We start from the raw sequence: 24555 nt of genomic DNA on the forward strand, positions 1-24555 counted from the left end.
CGGTTTGTGCCCTGGCTGCTCCTCTTCTGATCCAGCTCTCTGCTGTGGCCTGGGAAAGCAGTGGAAGGTGGCCTAAGTGCTTGGCCCCCTGCATCTGCATGGGAGACCCAGAAACTCCTGGCTTCTGGCTTTGGATGGGCCTAGCTCCAGTTGTTGCATTCACTGGGGAGTGAATCAGCAGATGGAAGACTTTTCTCTTTCCCTTTCTGTCGCTCCCCCTCTTCGTGGAGGAACGACACAGGACCCTGCGCTGTTCTTTTGTCTGCTCGGCCCTCCCCGGGTTTGCTGCTGGTTCTTCCCGGGTTGGCTACTATCCCTTCCACCTCCATGGAAGGGCAGTTCCCCCTGGCCACATTCCCCACTTCCGCAGGGGAGCGGCACACCGCCGGCCGGCTTTCTTGGGGGCTGCACAGGTGTTCCTTCAGCTAGATGTTCCCCATAGATGTTCCCGGTGCATGCTGTCTCTCTCCTCCTTTATAGTCCTCCTCTGCCAATCCTAACTCGGCTGCCCACACGCCAAGTACGCTGCTCTCCTCCAATCAGGAGCAAGTCCTACAGTTTATTGGCTGAACTGGAGGCAGCTGTGCAGAAGCTGTTTACTTCTCTCCCAGCGCCATATTGTGGGAGAGCAGATGCATAGAATAAGACTTAATTCCAGTAACTCAGTCCAGTCCGGGCTGCTCCCCACAGATCCCCCTTTCTTTTTATTTTTTGGCGTTGATACGCGCCTGCCTTCGGTGTCCCGCGGCACACACTCTGCTCTACTTGCTAGAGTTGCCACAGGTTCTTACACGTCCTATCAATCAGGCAAACCGAATCCGGGTCCTCTCTTCGCCATGTTGTGAGGAGGTTTTTAGGCGCTGATGCGTGCCTGTGTTCGGTGCCCCGCAGCGCATGCTCTGCTCTGCCTGCAGGGGCTTACAAGCCCTAACAATCAGGCAAACCGAATCCAAGCCTTCTCATTGCCATATTGTGGGGGAGACTTATTAGTGTTGGTTCGTGCCTATCTTCGGTGACCTGCAGCTCATACTCTGGTCGAGCTGCTTGCTGGTGCTTACCGCCTTAATCAGGCAGACCGAATCCAAGCCTCCTAATTGCTGTATTGTGGGGAGGCCTTACTGATGTTAATTCGTGCCTGTCTTCGGTGACCTGCGGCGCATAAGCTGCTAGCTGCCCGCAGGTGCTCATCGCCTCACTTAATCAGGCAGACCGAATCCAAGCTTTCTCATTGCCATGTTGAGGGGAGGCCTTTCTATTTCTCTATTTCTCTATCTTCGGGCATTCCTATTTCCCCCATTTTACTTCTATCTTCCAGCATTCCTATTTCTCTCATTTTACTTCTAAACTTCTGTTTCTCTTATCCCTGCGGCTTTCCGGCGCCTCGCCCTGCCAGCAGCTTCACGGCTCCGCGCGGCTTCCCGGCGCCTCGCCCCGCCGGCGGGCTCCGCCCCAAGGCTGCTTCTCGGCGCCTCGCCGGCTCTGAGCCGCTTCAGCCCGCGCCTCTCTCATCTGCGCGGCTCGGCTTTGCGCGCACACTCCGCGGTTACGCACTAGCCCCCTCGCGTCTGAATCACGGCCTCGCGCCAGCCCCGCGTTCCCTATCTATTCACGCCCCGTGCTCTCTCTGCACGCGGCGGCTTCCGCGAGTCACACAGCGTAGCTTGCGTCTCCATCACTAGCATTCAATCCAAGTTCCCCGGGCTAGCCTGGCGAATTCAACCCAGCTTACGTCTCCGCCCCACGGTTTGGCTTCCCATTCTTTGCTCCCCGGGCTAATCAGACGGATCCCAACCAGGCTTACGTTTCCGCTTCTGGTTTCAACTTTTTCGCCCCCCCATTCCCGGGCTAACTTGAGAATCCCAAAGTGGCTTTCGTTTCCGCCTCGGCCTGCCCCCCACGGCTTCAATTTCCCTAACATTTTTCTCTACCCGGTATATTTCCCCAAGCTTTCCTCCAACAATACTCCTCCCTCATTTCTCCTGGCCTCTCCCCACAGTCCGTATCGGAGTCTGTTTGTTCTAGCTTTCACTTTCGCTTTCGACCTTAGAGATTTCTCCCAGCTTCCCCCCATAGTCCGTATCCGAGTCTATGCCTAGGCTTTCAATAGCTTCTTCCGGCACCTTTTTCGTCCGGCTTTTCCCTAGGCTGTTTGCTAGTCTCTCTCTCCGGTAATTTTCCCATTTCTTCCCATTTCTTCCCTCCTAAGTTTCCTATCCGTTCTAGGTTTCCTATCCAAGTCACGGCACCATTATGTCGCTCCCCCTCTTCGTGGAGGAACGACACAGGACCCTGCGCTGTTCTTTTGTCTGCTCGGCCCTCCCCGGGTTTGCTGCTGGTTCTTCCCGGGTTGGCTACTATCCCTTCCACCTCCGTGGAAGAGCAGTTCCCCCTGGCCACATTCCCCACTTCCGCAGGGGAGCAGCACACCGCCGGCCGGCTTTCTCGGGGGCTGCACAGGTGTTCCTTCAGCTAGATGTTCCCCTTAGATGTTCCCGGTGCACGCTGTCTCTCTCCTCCTTTATAGTCCTCCTCTGCCAATCCTAACTCGGCTGCCCACATGCCGAGTACGCTGCTCTCCTCCAATCAGGAGCAAGTCCTACAGTTTATTGGCTGAACTGGAGGCAGCTGTGCAGAAGCTGTTTACTTCTCTCCCAGCGCCATATTGTGGGAGAGCAGATGCATAGAATAAGTCTTAATTCCAGTAACTCAGTCCAGTCCGGGCTGCTCCCCACACCTTTCCCTTTCTCTGTAACTCTTACTTCTCAAATTAATTAATTAATTAATTAAATGTTTAAAAGAGAGAGAGATGTATTATGTATTCATGATCTCGCTATGTATTGGAATATGTCTGTGAATTTATACTTAAAGAATATTTGATCGCTACAGTTTAGCCATCTTACTTGTAAAGCTGATCACTTAATGATTGATTGACTTCACCAAGGCAATCGGATTCAGTCACAGTGGAGGCCAAATGAATGGACAACCACATACAGTGTCTAGTTCTCCACATTATCCCTACTGGATGATGTAAATCAGCTAAAACAATTCATGAAAACTAAACCAAAAGTTCTTAGATATGTTCCCAAGTAATTACAAAATACAATTTAAAATGAGTGATCAGATAAACTAATTGTGCATCTCCATTACTGATATTGTGAATCACCATGTGGCAACTCTTCCTTAATTCAGAAACTTTCTTTTAGAATGCTGTAAGGCTCATTGATAAGAGCAGTTATCGAGAGATCTGGGAGAATGACTGGCTAAAAAGAGAGGTAGGTGGAATTTACCATAACAAACAATTTCTTAATTTGTTGAATTGGGAATCAGTTTTGATTATAAATCAAAGTCATAGGGAAAACATAGAACTTTGACTTACAGAGATAAAATAAAATCAAGTGGAGTGTTAATCTTATTTTGATATGTTACTCAATGAATACCATATGTAATCTCAATAATGGCCAAAAATGTTTTAGATTTACAATGCATACAATATATTCAAATGTACACATTTTCTTTATGTCCTGACACTGACTCCATCTTCCTCATGAACCTATTTCCTCGTGGTGATGGGACAAAGGTAAAGGAGCATTCTAATCTCCTTCTCTACTGATTGAAATTGCTTCCCTGCATGACATGGTCTCCTCTGGAAACGTGTTCAGGCTTTTTCACTTCCTTTCCTTCCCCTGCTCCTCTCTGAGATGGACCCTTGGTGCAAAGGGAAGAGGGATGTACGTGACCTTCTGTGGATATGTTTCTCGAGACAGCTCTTTGGATCCTTGCCCTCTAAGCTTGTCTCGTCTTCTCTTCCCACTAGTGACTTCTGGACCTATTCTGGACCTTTGGACATTTTTTTGCAGCCAACACCAATGTGATTACAGACATTTACCTATGCTCAAGTTGTCCCTACCCTCTGTATCTCACCCTGGCCCCATCCGCAGGCTGGCTTCACACCTCCTTCTCAAGAGCATACAAAAGTTGCTGTACTCAGGTGTGCAGCCTTGGTCTCGGCTTACCTCCATCTTTCCTTACCAGCAGTGCAAAACTGCTTATGCTGCAGGTGGTTATGTGAAGACTCTAAGGCGGGTCTCTCAACTTCCACACTATTGACATTTGGAGCTGGAAAATTCTTTGTGGGGTAGTACTGTCATGTTTTCCTTGCATTATACATGCTGGTCCCTCTGCCCTTACTTTCATTACCTGCTTTCCCTCATCTGCTTTGATAACTACAACTCCTTGTTCAGGCTCAAACTTTGATGACCAATTTCCTTGTGAACCATTTTGAAAATTCTTCACAAGTCCTGGGTGTCTGCTCTTTCATTTTCTCTTGCTTCATTGCAACAATTGCTAAAATATACTGACATTGCCTGCTTATATTTCTATCTCCATAATAAGAGGAGCAGGCTATGTCTTTTCAACTGTATATCCATGGCACTTAAGAAACAGACTATGCATATCGGACTTAGAAGACAGAGCACAGGAAAGTATACAGTCAAACCAAAGAAAAGAAGAGGAAATTAGAAATCTAAAAAATATTGTTGGGAATCTACAGGATACTATTAAAAAACCCAACATTCGGGTTCTAGGAGTTCCTGATGGCATGGAGAGAGAGAAAGGATTAGAAGGCCTTTTTAGTGAGATACTTGCAGAGAACTTCCTGGGTTTTGAGAAGGACAGAGACATCCTAGTACAGGAAGCTCATAGAACCCCTAGTAAACATGACCAAAAGAGAACCTCACCACAACATGTTGTAATCAAACTCACCACAGTGAAACATAAAGAAAAAATTCTAAAATGTGCAAGAGAGAAACGTCAGATTACTCTCAGAGGATCTCCAATTAGACTCACAGCTGACTTGTCATCAGAAACCCTACAAGCTAGAAGGGAGTGGTGAGATATAGCCCAGGTACTAAGAGAGAAAAACTGCAAGCCCAGAATATTATACCTGCAAAGCTCTCATTTGTGAATGAAGGTGAAATAAAGACCTTTCATAGCAAACAGAAATTGAAAGAATTTGTTGCCACTCATCCAGCCCTGCAAAAGATGCTTAAAGATGTGTTACACACAGAAACACAGAAACATGGCCATCAATATGAAAGAAGGTAAAGGAAGGAAACCTCACAGCAAAAGATCACAGGGAATTCAAAGCATATATTAGAAAATATCTTTGGCAAATGGCAGGGCAAAGTTACTACTTATCAATAGTCACATTGAACGTAAATGGCCTGAACTATCCAGTTAAAAATCACAGATTGGCTGATTGGGTTAAGGAACAAAACCCATCTATTTGCTGCTTACAAGAAACACATCTTTCCAACAAAGATCCATACAGACTGAAAGTGAAAGGCTGGAAAAAGATATACCATGCCAACAGAAATGAAAAAAGAGCAGGCATAGCCATCTTAATATCGGACAACATAAACTTTAGCACAAAAACTGTTAAGAGAGACAAAGAGGGGCACTATATAATGATTAACGGATCCATTCAACAGGAAGATATAATGATTATCAATGTATATGCACCTAATTACAGGGCACCGGTTTATTTAAAAGATTTGTTAAGGGACTTAAAGGGAGATTTAGACTCCAATACAATAGTACTGGGAGACTTCAATACTCCACTCTCAGAAATAGACATATCAACAGGACAGAAGATCAACAAGGAGACAATAGATTTAAATGACACTATAGCCCAAATGGATCTAACAGATATCTAGATATCTACAGAACTTTTCATCCTGTACTTAAAGAATTTACATTCTTCTCAGCAGTACATGGAACCTTCTCTAGGATTGACCACATACTAGGCCATAAAGCAAGTCTCAGCAAATTCAAAAGAATTAGAATCATACCATGCAGCTTCTCAGACCATAAAGGAATGAAGTTGGAAATCAGCAACTCAGGAATCCCTAGAGCATATGCAAACGCATGGAGATTGAACAACATGCTCCTGAATGAACAATGGGTCATAGAAGAAATCAAAAGAGAAATCAAAAATTTTCTGGAAGTAAATGAGGATAACAGCACAACATACCAAAACTTATGGGACACAGCAAAAGCAGTGTTAAGAGGAAAGTTTATATCAATAGGTGCCTACATCAAGAAATTGGAAAGGCACCAAATAGATGAGCTTTCAATTCACCTCAAGGATCTAGAAAATCTGCAGCAAACCAGACCCAAATCCAGTAGGAGAAGAGAAATAATTAAAACCAGAGAAGAAATCAACAGGATTGAATCTAAAAAACCATTACAAAAAATCAGCCAAACGAGGAGCTGGTTTTTTAAAAAAATAAACAAAATTGACACCCCATTGGCCCAACTAACTAAAAAAAAGAAGAGAAAAGACCCAAATCAATAAAATCAGAGATGAAAAAGGAAACGTAACAACAGACACTACAGAAATAAAAAGAATCATCAGAAATTACTACAAGGACTTGTATGCCAGCAAACAGGGAAATCTATCAGAAATGGATAGATTCCTGGACACATGCAACCTACCTAAATTGAACCAGGAAGACATCGAAAACCTAAACAGACCCATAACTGAGACAGAAATTGAAACAGTAATAAAGGCCCTTCCAACAAAGAAAAGCCCAGGACCAGATGGATTCACTGCTGAATTCTACCAGACATTTAAAGAAGAACCAACTCCAATTCTTCTCAAACTATTCAGAACAATCAAAAAAGAGGGAATCCTCCCAAATTCTTTTTATGAATCCAGCATCACCTTAATTCCTAAGCCGGAAAAAGATGCAGCATTGAAAGAGAAGTACAGACCAATATCCCTGATGAACATAGATCCAAAAATCCTCAATAAAATTCTGGCCAATAGAATGCAACAACACATCAGAAAGATCATCCACCCAGACCAAGTGGGATTTATCCCTGGTATGCAGGGATGGTTCAATGTGTGCAAAACAATCAACGTGATACACCACAGTAACAGACTGCAGAAGAAAAACCATGTGATTATCTCAATAGATGCAGAGAAAGCATTTGATAAAATACAACACCCTTTAATGATGAAAACTCTAAGTAAACTGGGTATGGAAGGAACATTCCTCAATACAATCAAACCAATTTATGAAAAACCCACGCCAGCATCCTATTGAATGGGGAAAAGTTGGAAGCATTTCCACTGAGATCTGGTACCAGACAGGGACGCCCACTCTCACCACTGCTATTCAATATAGTTCTGGAAGTTTTAGCCAGAGCTATTAGGCAAAAAAAAAAAAAAAAAAAAAATTTAAAGGGATACAAATTGGGAAGGAAGAACTCAAACTATCCCTCTTTGCAGATGATATGATTCTTTATTTAGGAGACCCAAAGAACTCTACTAAGAGACTATTGGAACTCATAGAAGAGTTTGGCAAAGTAGCAGGATATAAAATCAATGCACAAAAATCAACAGCCTTTGTATACACAGGCAATGCCACGGCTGAGGAAGAACTTCTAAGATCAATCCCATTCACAATAGCTACAAAAGCAATCAAATACCTGGGAATAAACTTAACCAATGATAATTACAAAACCTTAAAGCCGGCACCACGGCTCACTAGGCTAATCCTCCACCTAGCAGCACCGGCACACCGGGTTCTAGTCCCAGTCGGGCTGCTGGATTCTGTCCCAGTTGCCCCTCTTCCAGTCTAGCTCTCTGCTGTGGCCAGGGAGTGCAGTGGAGGATGGCCCAAGTGCTTGGGCCCTGCACCCGCATGGGAGACCAGGAGAAGCACCTGGCTCCTGCCATCGGATCAGCGCGGTGCGCCGGCCATTGGAGGGTGAACCAATGACAAAGGAAGACCTTTCTCTCTGTCTCGCTCTCACTGTCCACTCTGCTTGACAAGAAAAAAAAAGAAAGAAAAGAAAAGAAAATTACAAAACCTTAAAGAAAGAAATAGAAGAGGATACCAAAAAATGGAAAAATCTTCCATGCTCATGGATTGGAAGAATCAATATCATCAAAATGTTCATTCTCCCAAAAGCAATTTATAGATTCAATGCGATACCAATCAAAATACCAAAGACCTTCTTCTCAGATCTGGAAAAAATGATGCTGAAATTCATATGGAGACACAGGAGACCTCAAATAGCAAAAGCAATCTTGTATAACAAAAACAAAGCTGGAGGCATCACAATACCAGATTTCAGGACATACTGCAGGGAAGTTGTTATCAAAACAGCATGGTACAGGTACAGAAACAGATGGATAGACCAATGGAACAGAATTGAAACACCAGAAATCAATCCAAACATCTACAGCCAACTTATATTTGATCAAGGATCCAAAACCAATCCCTGGAGTAAGGACAGTCTATTCAATAAATGGTGCTGGGAAAATTGGATTTCCACGTGCAGAATCATGAAGCAAGACCCCTACTTTTCACCTTACACAAAAATTCACTCAACATGGATTAAAGACTTAAATCTATGACCTGACACCATCAAATTATTAGAGAGCATTGGAGAAACCCTGCAAGATATAGGTACCAGCAAAGACTTCTTGGAAAAGACCCCAGAAGCACAGACAGTCAAAGCCAAAATTAACTATTGGGATTGCATCAAATTGAGAACTTTCTGTACTTCAAAAGAAACAGTCAGGAAAGTGAAGAGGCAACTGACAGAATGGGAAAAAATAGTCACAAACTATGCAACAGATAAAGGGTTAATAACCAGAATCTACAAAGAAATCAAGAAACTCCACAACATCAAAACAAACAACCCACTTAAGAGATGGGCCAAGGACCTCAATAGACATTTTTCAAAAGAGGAAATCCAAAGGGCCAACAGGCACATGAAAAAATGTTCAAGATCACTAGCAATCAGGGAAATGCAAATCAAAACCACAATGAGGTTTCATCTCACCCCGGTTAGAATGGCTCACGTTCAGAAATCTACCAACAATAGATGCTGGAGAGGATGTGGGGAAAAAGGGACACTAACCCACTGTTGGTGGGAATGCAAACTGGTAAAGCCACTATGGAAGTCAGTCTGGAGATTCCTCAGAAACCTGAAGATAATCCTACCATACAACCCAGCCATCCCACTCCTTGGAATTTACCCAAAGGAAATTAAATTGGCAAATAAAAGAGCTGTCTGCACATTAATTTTTATTGCAGCTCAACTCACAATAGCTAAGACCTGGAACCAACCCAAATGCCCATCAACAGTAGACTGGATAAAGAAATTATGGGATATGTACTCTATAGAATACTATACAGCAGTCAAAAACAATGAAACCTGGTCATTTGCAACAAGATGGAGGAATCTGGAAAACATCATGCTGAGTGAATTAAGCCAGTCCCAAAGGGACAAATATCATATGTTCTCCCTGATCGGTGACAACTAACTGAGCACCAAAGAGGAAACCTGTTGAAGTGAAATGGACACTATGAGCAACAATGACTTGATCAACCCTTGTCCTGACTGTCGAGGGACAATTTACCATTTTATTCCTTTTAGTGGTTTTGTTTTTTTTTTTTTTTTTTTGGTTCTACTTAGTATCATTGGTTGAACTCTTTAATTAACACACACTTATTCTTAGGTGTTTAAATTTAACTGAAACGTGATCCCTGTTAAATACAAGAGTGGGAGTAAGAGAGGAAGGATATATACAGTTCGGCACATGCTCACTCGGACTTACCCCTAATGGTAGAGCTAGAAATGTACCAGGGGATTCCAATTCAATCACATCAAGGTGTCATGTACCAATGCCATCTTACTTTTTAAAGTGATCAATTTGAGTTCATAATTGACCAAAAAGATAGGATTAAGTGTCAAAGGGATTTCATAAATAACACCAGTGTCTGCAAATAATTTATAGAATTAAAAAGGAGAGAATGATCCTACATGGGAAGCAGGATACACAACAGACTCATAGAATGGCAAAAGCCCTTAACAGCACTCTGGCCTCAGAATCAGCCCTTAAGGCATTCAGATCTGGCTGAAGAGCCCATGAGAGTATTTTAGGCATGGAAAGCCAAGACACTCTGGGGAAAAAAAAAAAATGAAAGATCTCTGCGAGTGAGATCCCAGTGGAAAGAACGAGGCCATCAAAGAAGGAGGTACCTTTCTCTGAAGGGATGAGAGAACTTCCACTTTGACTATGACCCTGTTGGAATAAGATCAAAGTCGGCGAACTCAAAAGGTTTCCATAGCCTTGGCAACTCATGACTAGAGCCTAGGGCGATTACTGACTCCATAAACAAGAGTGTCAAATTGTTAAGTCAACAACAGGAGTCAGTGTGTACTTACTTCTCATGTGGGATCTGTCCTTAGTGTGTTGTCCAATGTGAAGTAATGCTATAACTAGTACTGAAACAGTAGTTTACACTTTGTGTTTCTGTGTGGGTGCAAACTGATGAAATCTTTACTTAATATATACCAAATCGATCTTCTGTATATAAAGACAATTGAAAATGAATGTTGATGTGAATGGAATGGGAGAGGGAGCGGGAGATGGGAGGGGTGTGAGTGGGAGGGAAATTATGGGGGGGGCCATTGTAATCCATAAACTGTACTTTGGAAATTTATATTTACTAAATAAAAAAAGAAACAGACTATGCTTATTAAGTAGTTATTACATGAATGAACATTGCTGAATATAGATACAGTCATTGAAGGGCAAACTGCATCGTACTTTTCCTGAGGATATACTGAAATAGAATTATGGAAGTAAGAAAAGGAACCCAGCCACAAACAGGACAGGAGGAGTTAACTAGCCAGTGCTATTTCAATAATTTTCTGGAAGACAAAAAACAAATAAGAAAACATATTGTTGGGTAAAACCAGCAGACAATATCTGGTCCAGATGTTAACAAGAGTCTGCAGTGGATGTGCAAAACCCAATCTGTTTTTGGAAGCCTGGAAGCTTATCTGCTAAGAGTCTGTGTGTATGACAGATGGTATGAATAGGATCTGGAGAAACAAGAGGATTACTTGATGTTCTGCACAGAGAACATCTGTATCAATAAGCACTGCCCCACCCCCCACCATTCCTTTTCACACAGAACACAAGTGTTACTCTTGGACTAAGAACTTCATGGCTGCTCTTTGAGAATATTGTACAAATTACCCAATTAGAGTAAAATTTTCTACTGTAGACATTAGACATTTCTATGCAGAAAATCCTTCCCTGTCAACATTTAGGAAGCCATGACTTAGCATCCCACATCTACCTCTCCCTCCTAAATTTGCCAGTTGGCTTGTCGTAGTGTCCCATATAGACTCTCTATTCCACATGCCCATTCCAAGGAGTAACCTGTTATGAAAACAGACCTATTTACACACTGGTAAAACAAATCCTCACCATTCCCCAGACCTTTCTTACATATGAATAGATAATCAGGGATCAACAGGCATAAAAAGAGAAAGCCCAAGTAAACTAACAATAATAAAGTAAAATGAAACACTAAGAACCAAAACTGGGGACTGGTGCTGCAGCACAATAGGTTAATCCTCTGCCTGCAGCACTGGCATCACATGTGGGTGCCAGTTCTAGTCCCGGTTGCTCCTCTTCCAGTCCAGCTCTCTGCTGTGGCTTGGGAAAGCAGTAGATGATGGCCCAAGTGCTTGGGCCCCTGCGCCCGCATGGGAGACCAGGAAGAAGCTCCTGGCTCCTGGCTTCAGATCAGTGTAGCTCCGGCCGTTGCGGCCATCTGGAGTGTGAACCAGCAGAAGGAAGACCTTTCTCTCTTTCCCTCTCACTGTCTGTAACGCTACCTCTCAAATAAATAAATAAAATTAAAAAAAAAAAAAACCAAAACTGTCCAGGAAAGAAAGATGTAGAAAAAATTCCGGGAATTGGAAAGATCTTTTATTAATACAATAAAAAACCTGAGAAGGCATTTTATTTAGAAAACAAAATGCTTTAAGACAAAGAATTAATCAGATGTAAAATAGAAAATGGAACCAATGTCTTAGAACAGGAACCTCAACTTTTTTTTAAAAGAGAGAAAAATAAGAAATAGAGTACTAATGCAAGGTATGTAATATACAACTGATACTAATCTCAGGGAGAAAAATATAGAGAAAATAAAAGGAAGGAAATCATTGATTAAATCACAGCAATTGGCAGGCAATTTGGTGCAGTGGTTATTTTCAACCTAGAATTCTGCACTCAGCTAAACTAGATTAAGGGCAAAATAAAGCTATTTTCAGAAATGCAAGGGCTCAGAATATTGACTTTTCAACCCTCCTCAGGAATTTATTTGATAATATACTTCAGCAAAACAAAAAAGTAAACTGAGTAAGAGAAAACAGAAAACAATGTACTTCCCAATATACCAAGGGAATGATAACTGTGCTGGAGACCTAAAAAGCACACTGTCTGGATAACAAGTGAAGTCACTTCCAGGCTCCGAACCCACAAATTGAATAACCAGCTGTGCTAACTCCACCTTAGTGTACCACAGGCATCTCAAACTCCTAAACTGACTTCATCTTTCTCTTTCCCCAAAATGCTGCCTCTTCTCTGCTGTCTCTCCCTGTTAAGGATCCCACCACCACCAAGTTACCCAAGCCAGAAATGTGGGAGTTATTTTAGAACTGTCTATTCCCTCTCCCCACCCAGAAAGCCTCTTAATCCCATCTTCTCCTTAACTTCTTTGCATTGCCCTAGTTCAGGCTCTCACTAGCTCTCTCCAAGATCTTTCTGTTCCATGTTACTCGGTTTCTCTCTCCTGCACTGCAAGTTTCCTTCTTTCCATACAGCATCAGATTCATCCTGAGATCGAAACATGAACCTGGTCCTGTTACTCTTCTGCTTCTGATCATCCAGTGGTTTACCCTCCAGTTAGCTCAGTGGTGCTAGGGTGTGTGAAAAGGGTCTCCTGGAGAAGAAAGTTGGACCCACATTGTGTGCGATGCAGAGATATTTGGACTCTATCAGATAACAGAGTCACTGAATTCTATTTCTTAGCAATCTGAGTGTTTCTGGTTTCTAAGGACAGCAATATCTTAGCTATCTAATCAATTCCTCTCACTACTTGAAATTGCTTTTACATCAAATAGTTACCCATCCTGTGCCATCTGTTACACAACTCAATACTTTTTGAGAGAACTCACTTCAAACTATGTAGCTCTTTTAAACAAGTTATCTTTTTTAAATTCAATTTATTTTTATTGTATTTGAAAGGCAGAAAGAGACAGGCATACAGAAAACTATATTTCATCTGCTGTTGCACTCCTCAAATGTCCGCAACAGCCAGCTCAGTCCAGGTCTCCCATGTGGGTAGCAGCAACCCAAGTACTTAAGCCATCATCTGTTGACTCCCAGAATGAACATTAGTAGGAGCAGAGCTGGGACTCAAACCAAGGCACTCCAAAATGGGTCAGGTATCCCAAGTTGCATATTAACTACTGTGCCAAACACCCACCCTCAGCAAGTTGTTCTTACATGATTCTCAAACGTTCATCTTCAGCACCAATTTCTGTGGGTCTTCATCTCTGGACCTACATCTTTATTTGCCTGCTAAATATTTCCACATGGATTTCCCAAAGGCACTTCAAACTCAATATATCTAAAGCAAGACTCATTACATTTTCCTCCTACATTTCCTACATTTCCTTTCTCATCATCTGCCCAGATACCAAAGATTTAAAAAAAAAAAAAGTCACTGTCAGCTTCTACTCTTTCCTTTTCCTTGCTCTTTAATTGACTTCTTATAGTTTAGTAGGCTTGGAAACAAGGAATTTAAAAATTCATATGCTTTCTGTGAGAACAATTATCTTTAAATTGTCTTTATATAGTCATGGTGAATAGGAGTTCACACTATCCCCCAAACTAATTAGGGTGAATATTCTGTTTTAAAAAAAATAATTTTAAAAACTTAGAGTGAGCTCAGTAGTCAAAGAACATTAGTGAGAAATGTAACTCTTATACTTTTATTAAAGACAAGATTATAATCCTAATCACACTAATTTACCAATTAAGTTCTTATACTATGTCATACAGAAAATTTGTATTTGACTGATCATAAATGCTGTTTTGGCATCTTTCTGCTAAAGCTACAAGTTATGTTTTGTCTTGTTTTATTTGTTACTTCTCATAATTCAATGGAAATAAAATGTAGGGGGGAAAAGTAAAATTTAATTGAATTAGGAGCAGAAAGAACTTTGTAATAAGGGACAAATCATTTTAAGGAAACTCACCAGATTTAATTTCTGCATTTAGATAAATTTTCCATTAGATAAATTAATGAAAAGTAATTCTGATTATCAGTACTAACACATGATTCAAAAATTGCCTGGAAAAAGAATAATGCATGCCAACTGATTTCTTTGGGAAGGTTTAGAATGGGTGACATAGGATTTTAATAATGCGAGATATTTCTCCATTTAACTATCTTTCAACAATAACCAATGCTTAGATTTCTGGGAAGGATACAGAGATATCCTTTTGTGTGATTCTCACTATCTGGTTTTATTTAGCATGACTATTGGGAAAATGAAGAAACTTGAAATTTACAAATGGCTTAGACTAATTTAACAAACAGAAAGCCAGAGAAACCTAGGCAAAAGGATTCAAAGAAGTTAGCAATCAGAATTTCAAGGTATATGGCTAACTTGGATCTCTCAGAAGAAAATTTTGAGAACAAATACTTTGTCTGGAATGCTAAGTTCCTGACTTATAATAGTTTTATGTAAATTATTTTTCCCAGTTTCTATGTACTTTTATGGGTATTTATAGTGAATATCCTTTTCATTTTTTTACCCCAGAAATCCAAAGGTATTTATATGCTTCCATGATTCTGATTTCCCAACATTTCAAAAAGCAGAATGTGGATAGCAAGTGATAGGAACATTAGTTCTTACTCTAAAGTGGCAGATGATGTCATAAGATACCCTTAGTCGGAAAGACTGGATGTAAGTTCCCCAAAGAGTCCTCATTCACAGCTTTGGAAGGAAACCAAGAACTGTGTGTGCTGCCTCCCAAGCATGCCAAGCCCTAAGGTTAAACATTTCCAAATGTTCTATTAATTCCTTCTGTTTACAACCTCTGACTATAATTTCTTTCTTATCCTGTGACATTTGAAAATCATAAACTTTTCCTTAAGGCATTCAAGATTTTAATCAAGTTAACCATCTCTCAACATATAAGATCCTACAACAGCAATATCTAGCTTTGTAATTTAGTACTATGGACTCACATGGTTTGTTAAACTGTTTGAAACAGGTAAATAATGCATGCTTTTCTTCTAACCCCAAGTCACCAGCAATATTTGAGACTTTTGACTGGTATTGCTTTGCATTATAATCATTTGAGTTTTTGTTCAAGGATTACAAGGTCTCTTGAGGGATACATTTATGCCTTGTTCACGTTTGTATCCTTGTACATCTAGCTGGTACCTCCTCCATAATAAGAACTCATGCATACAATAATTGATGTATGTGATAGAGATATGCATTTTGCAATGTACTGAATGCTTCAAGATTCCAAAACAATTAAATCTCAATAACAAAGCAGACAATGTTAATCATTTCCTTTAAAAAATTTATTTATTTTCATTTATTTCAAAGGCAGGGGCTGGGAGAGGGAGAGAGATCTATCTTCCATGCACTGGTTCACTCCCGAGATGTCTGCACCAGCCAGGACTGGGCCAGCCCAAAACCAGCAGCCTGGAATTCTATCTGACTCTCCTACTTGGGTAACAAGTACCCAAATATCTAATCCATCACCTAATCCCAGGCTACACTTCAACAGGAAGCTGACAGCGGAAGCAGAGCAAGGACGTGAACCCATCATCATAGCTGCTGTGCCAAACACCTGTCTAATGATCTCCTTCTAAGTACTCATCTCGGTTACACCCTTGGATACTCCTGACAAGAGATAGTGAATGTAAACCCCCGTGCCTGTTCATCCCATAATGTGCCCTTGAAATTCTTTTCTTTCTATATTCATACCAGCCTATCACTTTCTTTATGTTATTTCCACTATCAAGTATTCTTTAGACAAAAGTTACCATAACACACCTCTTAAAGACTGAAGAGAACTCCATCAACAGAACTGGGAAATTTTGTTCATATTTGCATTAGCCATATTTTTTCAGTAAGCATTAACCAAGCCTGCTCTGTCTACCAATGATTGCCATCATTTACATGATGAAAGCAAGATTCTTTAGTTTGGCTCATTTCCCACTTCTCCCCACTCCCACTTTGCTTCTGTCTACAATAAAATAATCATGCCTTTGTACATGTGGTTCCTTCTGCCTAGAATGTATCTTCTTGTGTCTACTATGGGAACCCTTATTTAGCTTTCAAGATTCAGAGTAAATTTCATCTCTTCTATGAATTCTCCCTTCTGCCCTGACACCTGACAGAATTAGGGTGAACCCCTCTCTCCTTCCATAGCATCTAGACACCTTCCGTGATGGTCTTTATCATTGCTTTCTGCTTTCATCACCTTTTCTCTCAGTAAACTAAAAGATCCTAGAAGGTTACTGATGATGATCATTTGCTTCCAAAGTGTAATATGATTTCTGGCTTACAGGCATACAACATAACTGTAAGAAGGGATGCGTGAACAACATTTCCTCTATGTGACATTTCTCAGAATTGCTGCTCAGAGAGAGCATCTGCTGGCAGAAAGGGCTATTAGGCTGTTGCTTCTCTATTTAAAACACCATAATGTATAATTTTTCATTGTGTTGTTTTTAATTTCCCTTGGATAGATCCTCATGTGGCTGACAATACACCATATCACTAAATTAGTTAGCCTTGTGTTGTTATTTATCTGCGCCCTTTTGAAGGGTAGAAAAGGACAATTCCTGCTATTGTGTAATAACGGTCTTTATTAGTCCATTTTCTGTTCCTATAATAGAATACCTGAGGTTTGGTAATGTAGAAAAGAAAAGAAGTTTACTTAGCTCAAAGTTTTGAGACTAAAAATCCAACATTCAGCAGCCTCTTTGGCTCAGTCTCTAGCAAGGGCCTCCTTGGCTATATAACAAGATGGAGAAAATGGAAAGGAACCGGCTGCCTGCAGAAGTGAAGCCAGAGAAATTCAGACTGTTCTTGTAACAATCCAGTCTCATGTGAACTAACTTGGGTTCCACAAGGACCACATTAATTCCTTCTGAGGGCAGTGCTCCCAATGACCTAATCACCTCCCACTAATCCTCCTCACCCCCACCACCCACCAAAGATTCCATCACCTCCCAGTATCACCACATGGATGTATCTTTGGGGGAACACATTTACACCATATCCACATCAAAGTAGTGCCCATCCATACAAACAAGTGATGCTGGTGACTTAGAAAAGAGTCCCATTCTCGCTTTCTGTGAGAGGAAGAACAAATCAAACTCAGTAAATAAATAATATGCTGGAGCTTCCCCTCAGGCTCCCCGGAAACTGCACTTTTAGGAGTTACACTTGGTACAGGAAACATAGAACTAAGTAAGTCCAACATCCATTCTCTTCTTCTGAACAGATTGCAATACACAGAAAGGAAGTTGAAAAATTAGAAAAAGTTATTCATGAGCTGGAAGAAGAAAACTTGGTGCTTATTGATCAACTTTTCAACTGTAGACTTGTGGATCTCAAAATACCCAGGTGAAAGTCATTAATGTATTTAGAAAGTATTCTTGTAAATATTTGTATCTGTAAAAAGTTATTTTTTTTTAAGGTTGTTTAACTTTTTAACACTTTAGCTAGAAAACAACAGTCAAAAAGAAAAGGAGGCCGGCGCTGCGGCTCACTAGGCTAATCCTCTGCCTTGCGGCGCCGGCACACCAGGTTCTAGTCCCAGTTGGGGCGCCGGATTCTGTCCCGGTTGCCCCTCTTCCAGGCCAGCTCTCTGCTGTGGCCAGGGAGTGCAGTGGAGGATGGCCCAAATGCTTGGGCCCTGCACCCCATGGGAGACCAGGAGAAGCACCTGGCTTCTGACTTTGGATCAGCGTGGTGCGCCAGCTGCAGCATGCCAGCCATGGCGGCCATTGGCGAGTGAACCAACGGCAAAGGAAGACCTTTCTCTCTGTCTCTCTCTCTCACTGTCCACTCTGCCTGTCAAAAAAAAAAAAAAAAAAAAGGACTCACAAAATGGCCATGATGAAAGAATAGGATTATTATTACAGAACGCTGGTATACTGTAAATGTCAACTTGCTTTTTCTATAATGCACTATAGGAATAATAGGAAACAGTTAAGATGAACACTACACTACACTGCCAAACTCCAAGAGCCTCCAGGCCAGCAGGGGAAATGGTCATGAAGTAATTATACTATAGTGTAACAAGAGATCTATGAAGAACACAAGAGAGAGAGAGAACTTTCTGGAAGCATCTTGTAGATGTTCTGGTTACCTTGTGGACTACAGAATTATTTCCTTTAATGAAAAAGTCACACTACTTTGTAGTTAGTGAAAATGGGCTGGCATTCCAAGTCCCATTTGTTCCCACACAAGAGAAACCAAATGTGTAATAGACGGCATTGTATTTTAGGTTAGCTTTTTTCTTACCTGACCGGAAGAAAAAAAAAAAGTCCTAATTCTAATATACCAATCTTGATGGGAAACAATAGCCCTGGAATATGGAATTAAAATTCAAAGTGGCATTCCTAATTTAGACAAGTAGTCACAAACAAGAAATAAACAAGAAATAATCTAAATGATGGTATGTTTAGGAAGAGAGGGGAAATCAGTCACACAAATATAGCTTGTAAATGTGCAAGATTGGGACAGAAACATCTACATGTAGGAATTAAAACAGATATTGAGTTGAATATGATGGAAGAGACAGAAGTTTCCATCCAAGAAGGTCCTGTTGTTTGTGTGACATAGAAACATACTATTTGTGACATGATAAAGTATTTGTTATTTACAAACTTTCTAATGTGTTCCAACAAAGATGGGTATAAGCAACTTGTAGGTTCTTTGCCAAGCTAAGTATAAGGCATAAGGATATAAGGTTAGAGAAATTGGGAGATATTGTAATTAATTACTTTATAGGTTGAAAGTTGAGTGGAGCAGGATAAACAAAGATGCAAGCTGCCTCCCTTCCCTGATTACTTGTGCTCCACAAAGAGTAGATGACACTGTAGATAATGAGGTGAGGCTGAATGGCTGATTTCTGGACTCCTATACTTCCAGTTTCTCAAGTTGATGCCCTGCAGAACCCTGGGCCTCTCTTTGGCCAGCTCTTCTGTGCAATCAGGCCTCCAGTTCCACGTGCTGTCCTACATCTAGATCTTGCATGCTGCTGCTGCTGTTGCTGGTGTGTGGCTCCTTAACCACTGCCCTACCTGCTGTCCACTGTCTATTTCTGAACTGGCCACTCTCTAAAACGCTGGTCTCACTTCCCTGCTTCCATCAGCCCAGGCTGATACATATGACTTGGTACTGATGTGACTATGAAGTCATAATATTATAACAAAAGGAATTCTTTCATGGGCTAGAGAGGACTTGACAAGAACAGAAAGGGAGCTGTGAAACTTCTAATGGGGGTTTTCATTAAGTTCTTTTGCACTGTAGTATGCAATTTAACCCTATCTTCTGTCTTCCTTACAAAAACTTTCAGTAAAACCCACATTGTTCAACAATGCTTTGGAGGTTAGTCTTATTTAGAGACATGGAGTGCTTCAGAGTTAGACAGAATGAGCATTTCTCAAGCAATGGAAACATCATAGGTAAAATTCTAAGTTGTCCTGGCATATGCTTTCAAAGCAGCCTGAACTTTCCCTTTGTAACCAACCTTTGTCAGTGTTGATTACTTGTTTAATGTCTGTTTTCTTTCTTTGAAGCAACTGTTTAGGAACTTTTCAAAGATTGGCATAAAGAAAACAGAAATGTATAAACTCTTAATTTTCTATTTGTTTCTTGTACAGAGGATAACCTGAGAGTGTTCACAAACTTTTGCTGTTTCTATTTCCACATCAAAGAAAATAACATATTTTGCGAGACACTTCCCTTTCCATCTTTTGTTGAAATTCAGTCTTCTCTAATACTACTAGGGTGATGAGAAACAGACTTGAACTGTCTCCCATGGACACATAAAACATTTTCTTTTCCTATTTAGATGGGGAATAGGGTATTCTGGTTAATGGAGTTTCTACATTTCCCATGCAGTTTTCCAAACTTTTTCCCATGACAATTCACATACATAGAATGTCATTGGATGTTTTTAACACATTGGGGTACATGGATGAGGCAACCGTCAGCCAGAAATGACTGCCTTGAGACCCCACTGCCACAAGACTGAGGCTAAGTGAGCCAAAACCTACAACTGAACACACTACATCATTTCCAATATTTTTTATGTCACTAAACAGCAAGTGTTGCTATCCTTCTGTGGCATAAAAATGACACACACTAATGATGAAGATGGAAAGCTAGATTTCTGATGGTTATGCCATTTAATAAGATCTTAATTATTAAGACAGTGAAACTAGGAAAAAGAATTACATGGTGACAAGAACTACGTGAAAAACCCACCTTCGCTATGTCTACAGAAGGTTGTACAGATATGAATACTAGATGTACTCACAGTAACTGCTGGGGCCATGAAATCACCTAATTCAGGGGATTCACTGTTGCTGATTATCTATGTGTAGGTGCTGCTTGCATATCTACACAAGTCCAATTGCTTCAAGCTCTTTTCAGCAAACCTCACACAAGGGTCATACAGAGCTTTAATGACATCACATTTTCTGATGTAAAATTTAGTGGCAGTTCCAAATAGGAGTGCATAGAATTAAATACATGCATACAACATCAAGAGCATCTATACAGCACTTCAGTAGGTGTGTAACTGAAATGTGTCACTCAGAGAAAGCCAGGCCTGGATGGCCACTTGGGTTCCCACTGTTCATGTTCTCTCTTTTCATCTCAGATCTTTCCCATCCAGACCTCTCACTCTTCACCTCAGCTACAACAAAGTGAGACCTAATCAGTGTCCTGCACACTCTCGTTGCTGGGGCTCTTCCAGGAAACCTTTCCTTTCCTCAGGCTAACTCAGGTGCTTCTTTGTTCTTCCTCCAGCATTCTCATACTCTGCTAGTTACCCATCACAGCACAAACCACCACTTTCAAATACTGGAATTTGGCTGCCATCTCATGGGGCCTTATGCTCTTCATGGGTAGAAATGACATCTGTTTTCAACTATGTGTCTCTAGTACCTAGTAAGGAAGTAGAAACTAGTGAGCATGTCATACAGTATTTATCGACAAACAGCCTGTTCTTATTTGTTCTTTTAGGCGACTATATCTTACTCAAGCTGCTGGGCAGAGTGTGCCACTGGAAAGAAAGCCTTTGGAGTTGCCAGAAACATGTCCAGGTATTATATTGCAACAATGATGACATATTTTTAAAAACTGAACACACACTTATTGAGCATCTACTAAGGGCAGGTATCCCACATACGAGAACTATTCAGAGCAAAGGTGCATGCCGACTTCTCTAGATTTCTCTTCCTTGCAATGTTTGTACTGATCTATCTCATTGTTTAAATATAATTTTAAAAACAAAGTCCCCATGTTTCATAGTGAATTCAATAGACCCTGGGTGAGAGTTTGGGTTGCTGTCTAAACTGGCATAGTTTGGGTCACAATTTAGGCAACTAAAATGGCAAAAGCCAACTAGGTTCCCATGTGATTACTGTAACTTCTTGGCTAACAGAAGGAAATACAGCTTAGATAGTCTCTTAAAATGGGGCTCCCTTTTACTTTAATACATAAATTCTACAGTTCTCATTTCTAATTCTCAAAGTTCTTTCAAATTAAAAATATGACAAATTGGGGCAGGAATTTGGCCTAGCAACTAAGACACTGATTAGGATGCCCACTCCCTACATTAGAGTATCCTGGTTCAATTTCCAGCTTTGGCTCCCAATTCCAGCTTCTTGCTAATGCATTCTCTGAGAGGCAGTGGTGATGGTTCAAGTGGTTGGATTTCTGCCATCCACACGGGAGACTTGCATTGAGGTCCCAGCTCCTGGTTTTGGCCCCACCAGTTACTGCAGGTATTTGGGGAGTGAACCAGTAAATGAGAGTGCTCTTTCTCTTTGCTTATCAAATAAATAAATTTAAAAGATACGTGGTAGGGCCGGTGTGAATCAATGGGTTAAGATGTGATGCCAGCATCCCATATTGGAGTGCCAATTTGAGCCCCAGCTGCTCTGCCTCCAATCCAGCTCCCTGTTAATGCACCTTGGAGAGCAATGGAAGATGGCCTGAGTACTTGGGCCCCTGCCACCCAAGTGGGAGACCCAAATGGAGTTCCAGGCTCCTGGCTTTGACCTGGGCCAGTCCTGGTGCAACCACTTGGGGAATGAGCTGGTGGATGGAAGATTCTGTATCTCCCTGACACTCTTCCTTTCAAATAAATAAATACATGACAAATGTATGTTGAGTTTTTCTGTTCAAAATAATTTTTTTGTATTCATCCTAGAAGAGAAGTCAAAAGTGCAACCTATAGAAGTAGAAAGTAGACACATGATGAGCTCATCAGTTAAGAGCAGTGCCCTCCATCTCAGTCATCAAGACAGTATCAAAGATGCCCAGCACCTGAAGATAGATGAAGATGAGCTCTCATGCCCAGAATTTGGAGGCTCTGATATGAAGTATTTACTATATGAGGATGAGCAGGATTTCAGGGTAAGATGAATGAGAACCCAATTTTGAGTACTAAGAGAATACTGTAGAAAAATTTTGTTGTGGGCCAGCAGAGGGCTATGCATATATGACCAACACTTCTCCATTAATTATAGAGCTTGAAGAGGATTTATTTCTCTACTCTAGCCAGTAGCCCACTGCCCTACATCCTATGTGAACAAGCCTGCCAACTGTGCTGCCTGCTCTTTAGATCTTGCTTACTAGGCCCACTGGGTACATAAATTTACTTTTTTTTATTAATTTACAGGGTTTCTCATATTTCACGTGTTAAATAGCATTGAGGCAGTTAGAACAGTGAAATCTGTCAGATAAAGGCCAATTACTGTAAGCAAAACCTGATTTGTCCAAGCAGATAACCTGCCAAATAATTTCCCTTGTGTGTGTCTCCCTCATAGGAATATGTCAAGTTGGGCCCCCTGGAAGTAAAGCTTATGTGTGTGGAGGGCAAGAAAATGCCCATTCATTTTCAAGATAAGGATGCTCCAATCAAGCTCCATGAAGATGTCAGAAGTCCAGAAAGCTGCATCACCTGTAAGATGGTGAAGTCTCTTCTCTAAGATTAAAAGATGCAGAGTAAAAACCTTTGCTTACAAATGTCTTAGGGAACTGAAGTATATTCAGTTGCCAATTCAGTCCATTTCAAACCAGTTGTTATTCCTAAAGGTCATAATTACATTTGAAATTAAAGTTCCAAGTACTCAACAATCATCACTTGGCATGGAATGGGTGGCAAAAATGAAAGCACACTTTGTATTCCTATAGTGAAAGTCAGAAGCATGCCAGTGGGTTCAAGTTGGTCTCCGAGGTTCCTTTCCATTTACAGATTCACTGATTAACCCATGGCTCTAATATGAAATAGTTCAATTAGGAATGTTTCTAGAAAAAATTGAGAGGTTTGCACAGCACTGATACACATCCTTCTCTCTCAGAGTGAATGACAACAGTCAGTCTATAATCCAAGCCTATTTTGCAAGTCACAATGAATATTCAAAAAACTGAAATCACACAGAATGTTTTCTCTGACCAGAATGGAACTAAACTAATGCTAAAACCAACCATAAACATTCCAAATAAGTTGAAGGAAACAAGACACTTTTTAAAAAGCATAGAAAAATATTTTGAATTGAACAATGATAATACACAGATAAAACATGGTGGGATTTGGCTAGAGTAGTGTATTAAAAAAAGAAAGGCTGGGGGCCAGGGCCATGGCTCACTAGGTTAATCCTCCGCCTGTGGCGCAGGCATCCCATATGGGCACCAGTTCTAGTCCCGGCTGCTCCTCTTCCAATCCAGCTCTCTGCTGTGGAAAGCAGTAGAAGATGGTCCAAGTGCTTGGGCCCCTGCACCCGCATGGGAGACCAGGAAGAAGCACCTGGCTCCTGGCTTCGGATTGGTGCAGCTTCGGCCGTTGCAGCCATCTGGGGAGTGAACCAGCAGAAGGAAGCCCTTTCTCTCTCTCTCTCTCGCTGTCTGTAATTCTACCTGTCAAATTAATTAAATTGCAAGCTGATACACAAAAGATAAAATTAACAAAGCCAAAAGTTGATGTTGAAGGGTTAATTAAAATCGACAACCCCTAATAAGGCTGATCCAAAAACAGAAAAAGAAAACTCATGAAAAACGAAGCATAACTAAGGACATTATTAAGAAAACAGTACGGGGATATAAAGAAAAAACCCTTCCCAATAAATGTGACAATTTAGATGAAACAGAAATGTTTCTCGAAAGCATTTCTGAAAAATAAGAGAAACTACAAATTTTGAATAGTTCTGTATCTGTTAAAGAAATCAAGTGTGTAATTTAAAATTTGGCACTAGGAAAATTTCAAAGCCAGGTGACTTCACTGGTGAATTTTTCCAGACATTAAACCAAACACACACAAATTCCTTTCAGAGTATATGGAAAAATAAACATTTGCAAATCATTTTAGGAGGACAATATAATTCACTCTAA

General features: G+C 41.0%; 1 protein-coding gene across 5 annotated transcripts in view; it reads left to right on the forward strand.

Annotated features, from left to right (window-relative positions):
* Positions 1-23307, forward strand: part of CCDC83 (coiled-coil domain containing 83) — a 68666-nt gene extending 45359 nt beyond the window's left edge. For 3 of the 5 annotated variants that reach the window (XM_008263084.3, XM_002708468.5, XM_008263087.4), the window contains 5 exons: positions 3204-3272; positions 17426-17547; positions 21184-21263; positions 22376-22581; positions 22995-23307. In XM_008263084.3, the coding sequence (XP_008261306.1) occupies positions 3204-3272; positions 17426-17547; positions 21184-21263; positions 22376-22581; positions 22995-23156 (639 nt within the window). In that variant the 3' untranslated portion in view covers positions 23157-23307. The remainder of the gene's footprint in view (positions 1-3203; positions 3273-17425; positions 17548-21183; positions 21264-22375; positions 22582-22994) is intronic. The other 2 variants (XM_070076436.1, XM_070076445.1) reach the window with 2 other exon arrangements.
* The last annotated feature ends 1248 nt before the right edge of the window (positions 23308-24555 follow it).

Source organism: Oryctolagus cuniculus, chromosome 1 (assembly GCF_964237555.1).
Source record: "Oryctolagus cuniculus chromosome 1, mOryCun1.1, whole genome shotgun sequence".
Lineage (NCBI taxonomy): Eukaryota > Metazoa > Chordata > Mammalia > Lagomorpha > Leporidae > Oryctolagus > Oryctolagus cuniculus.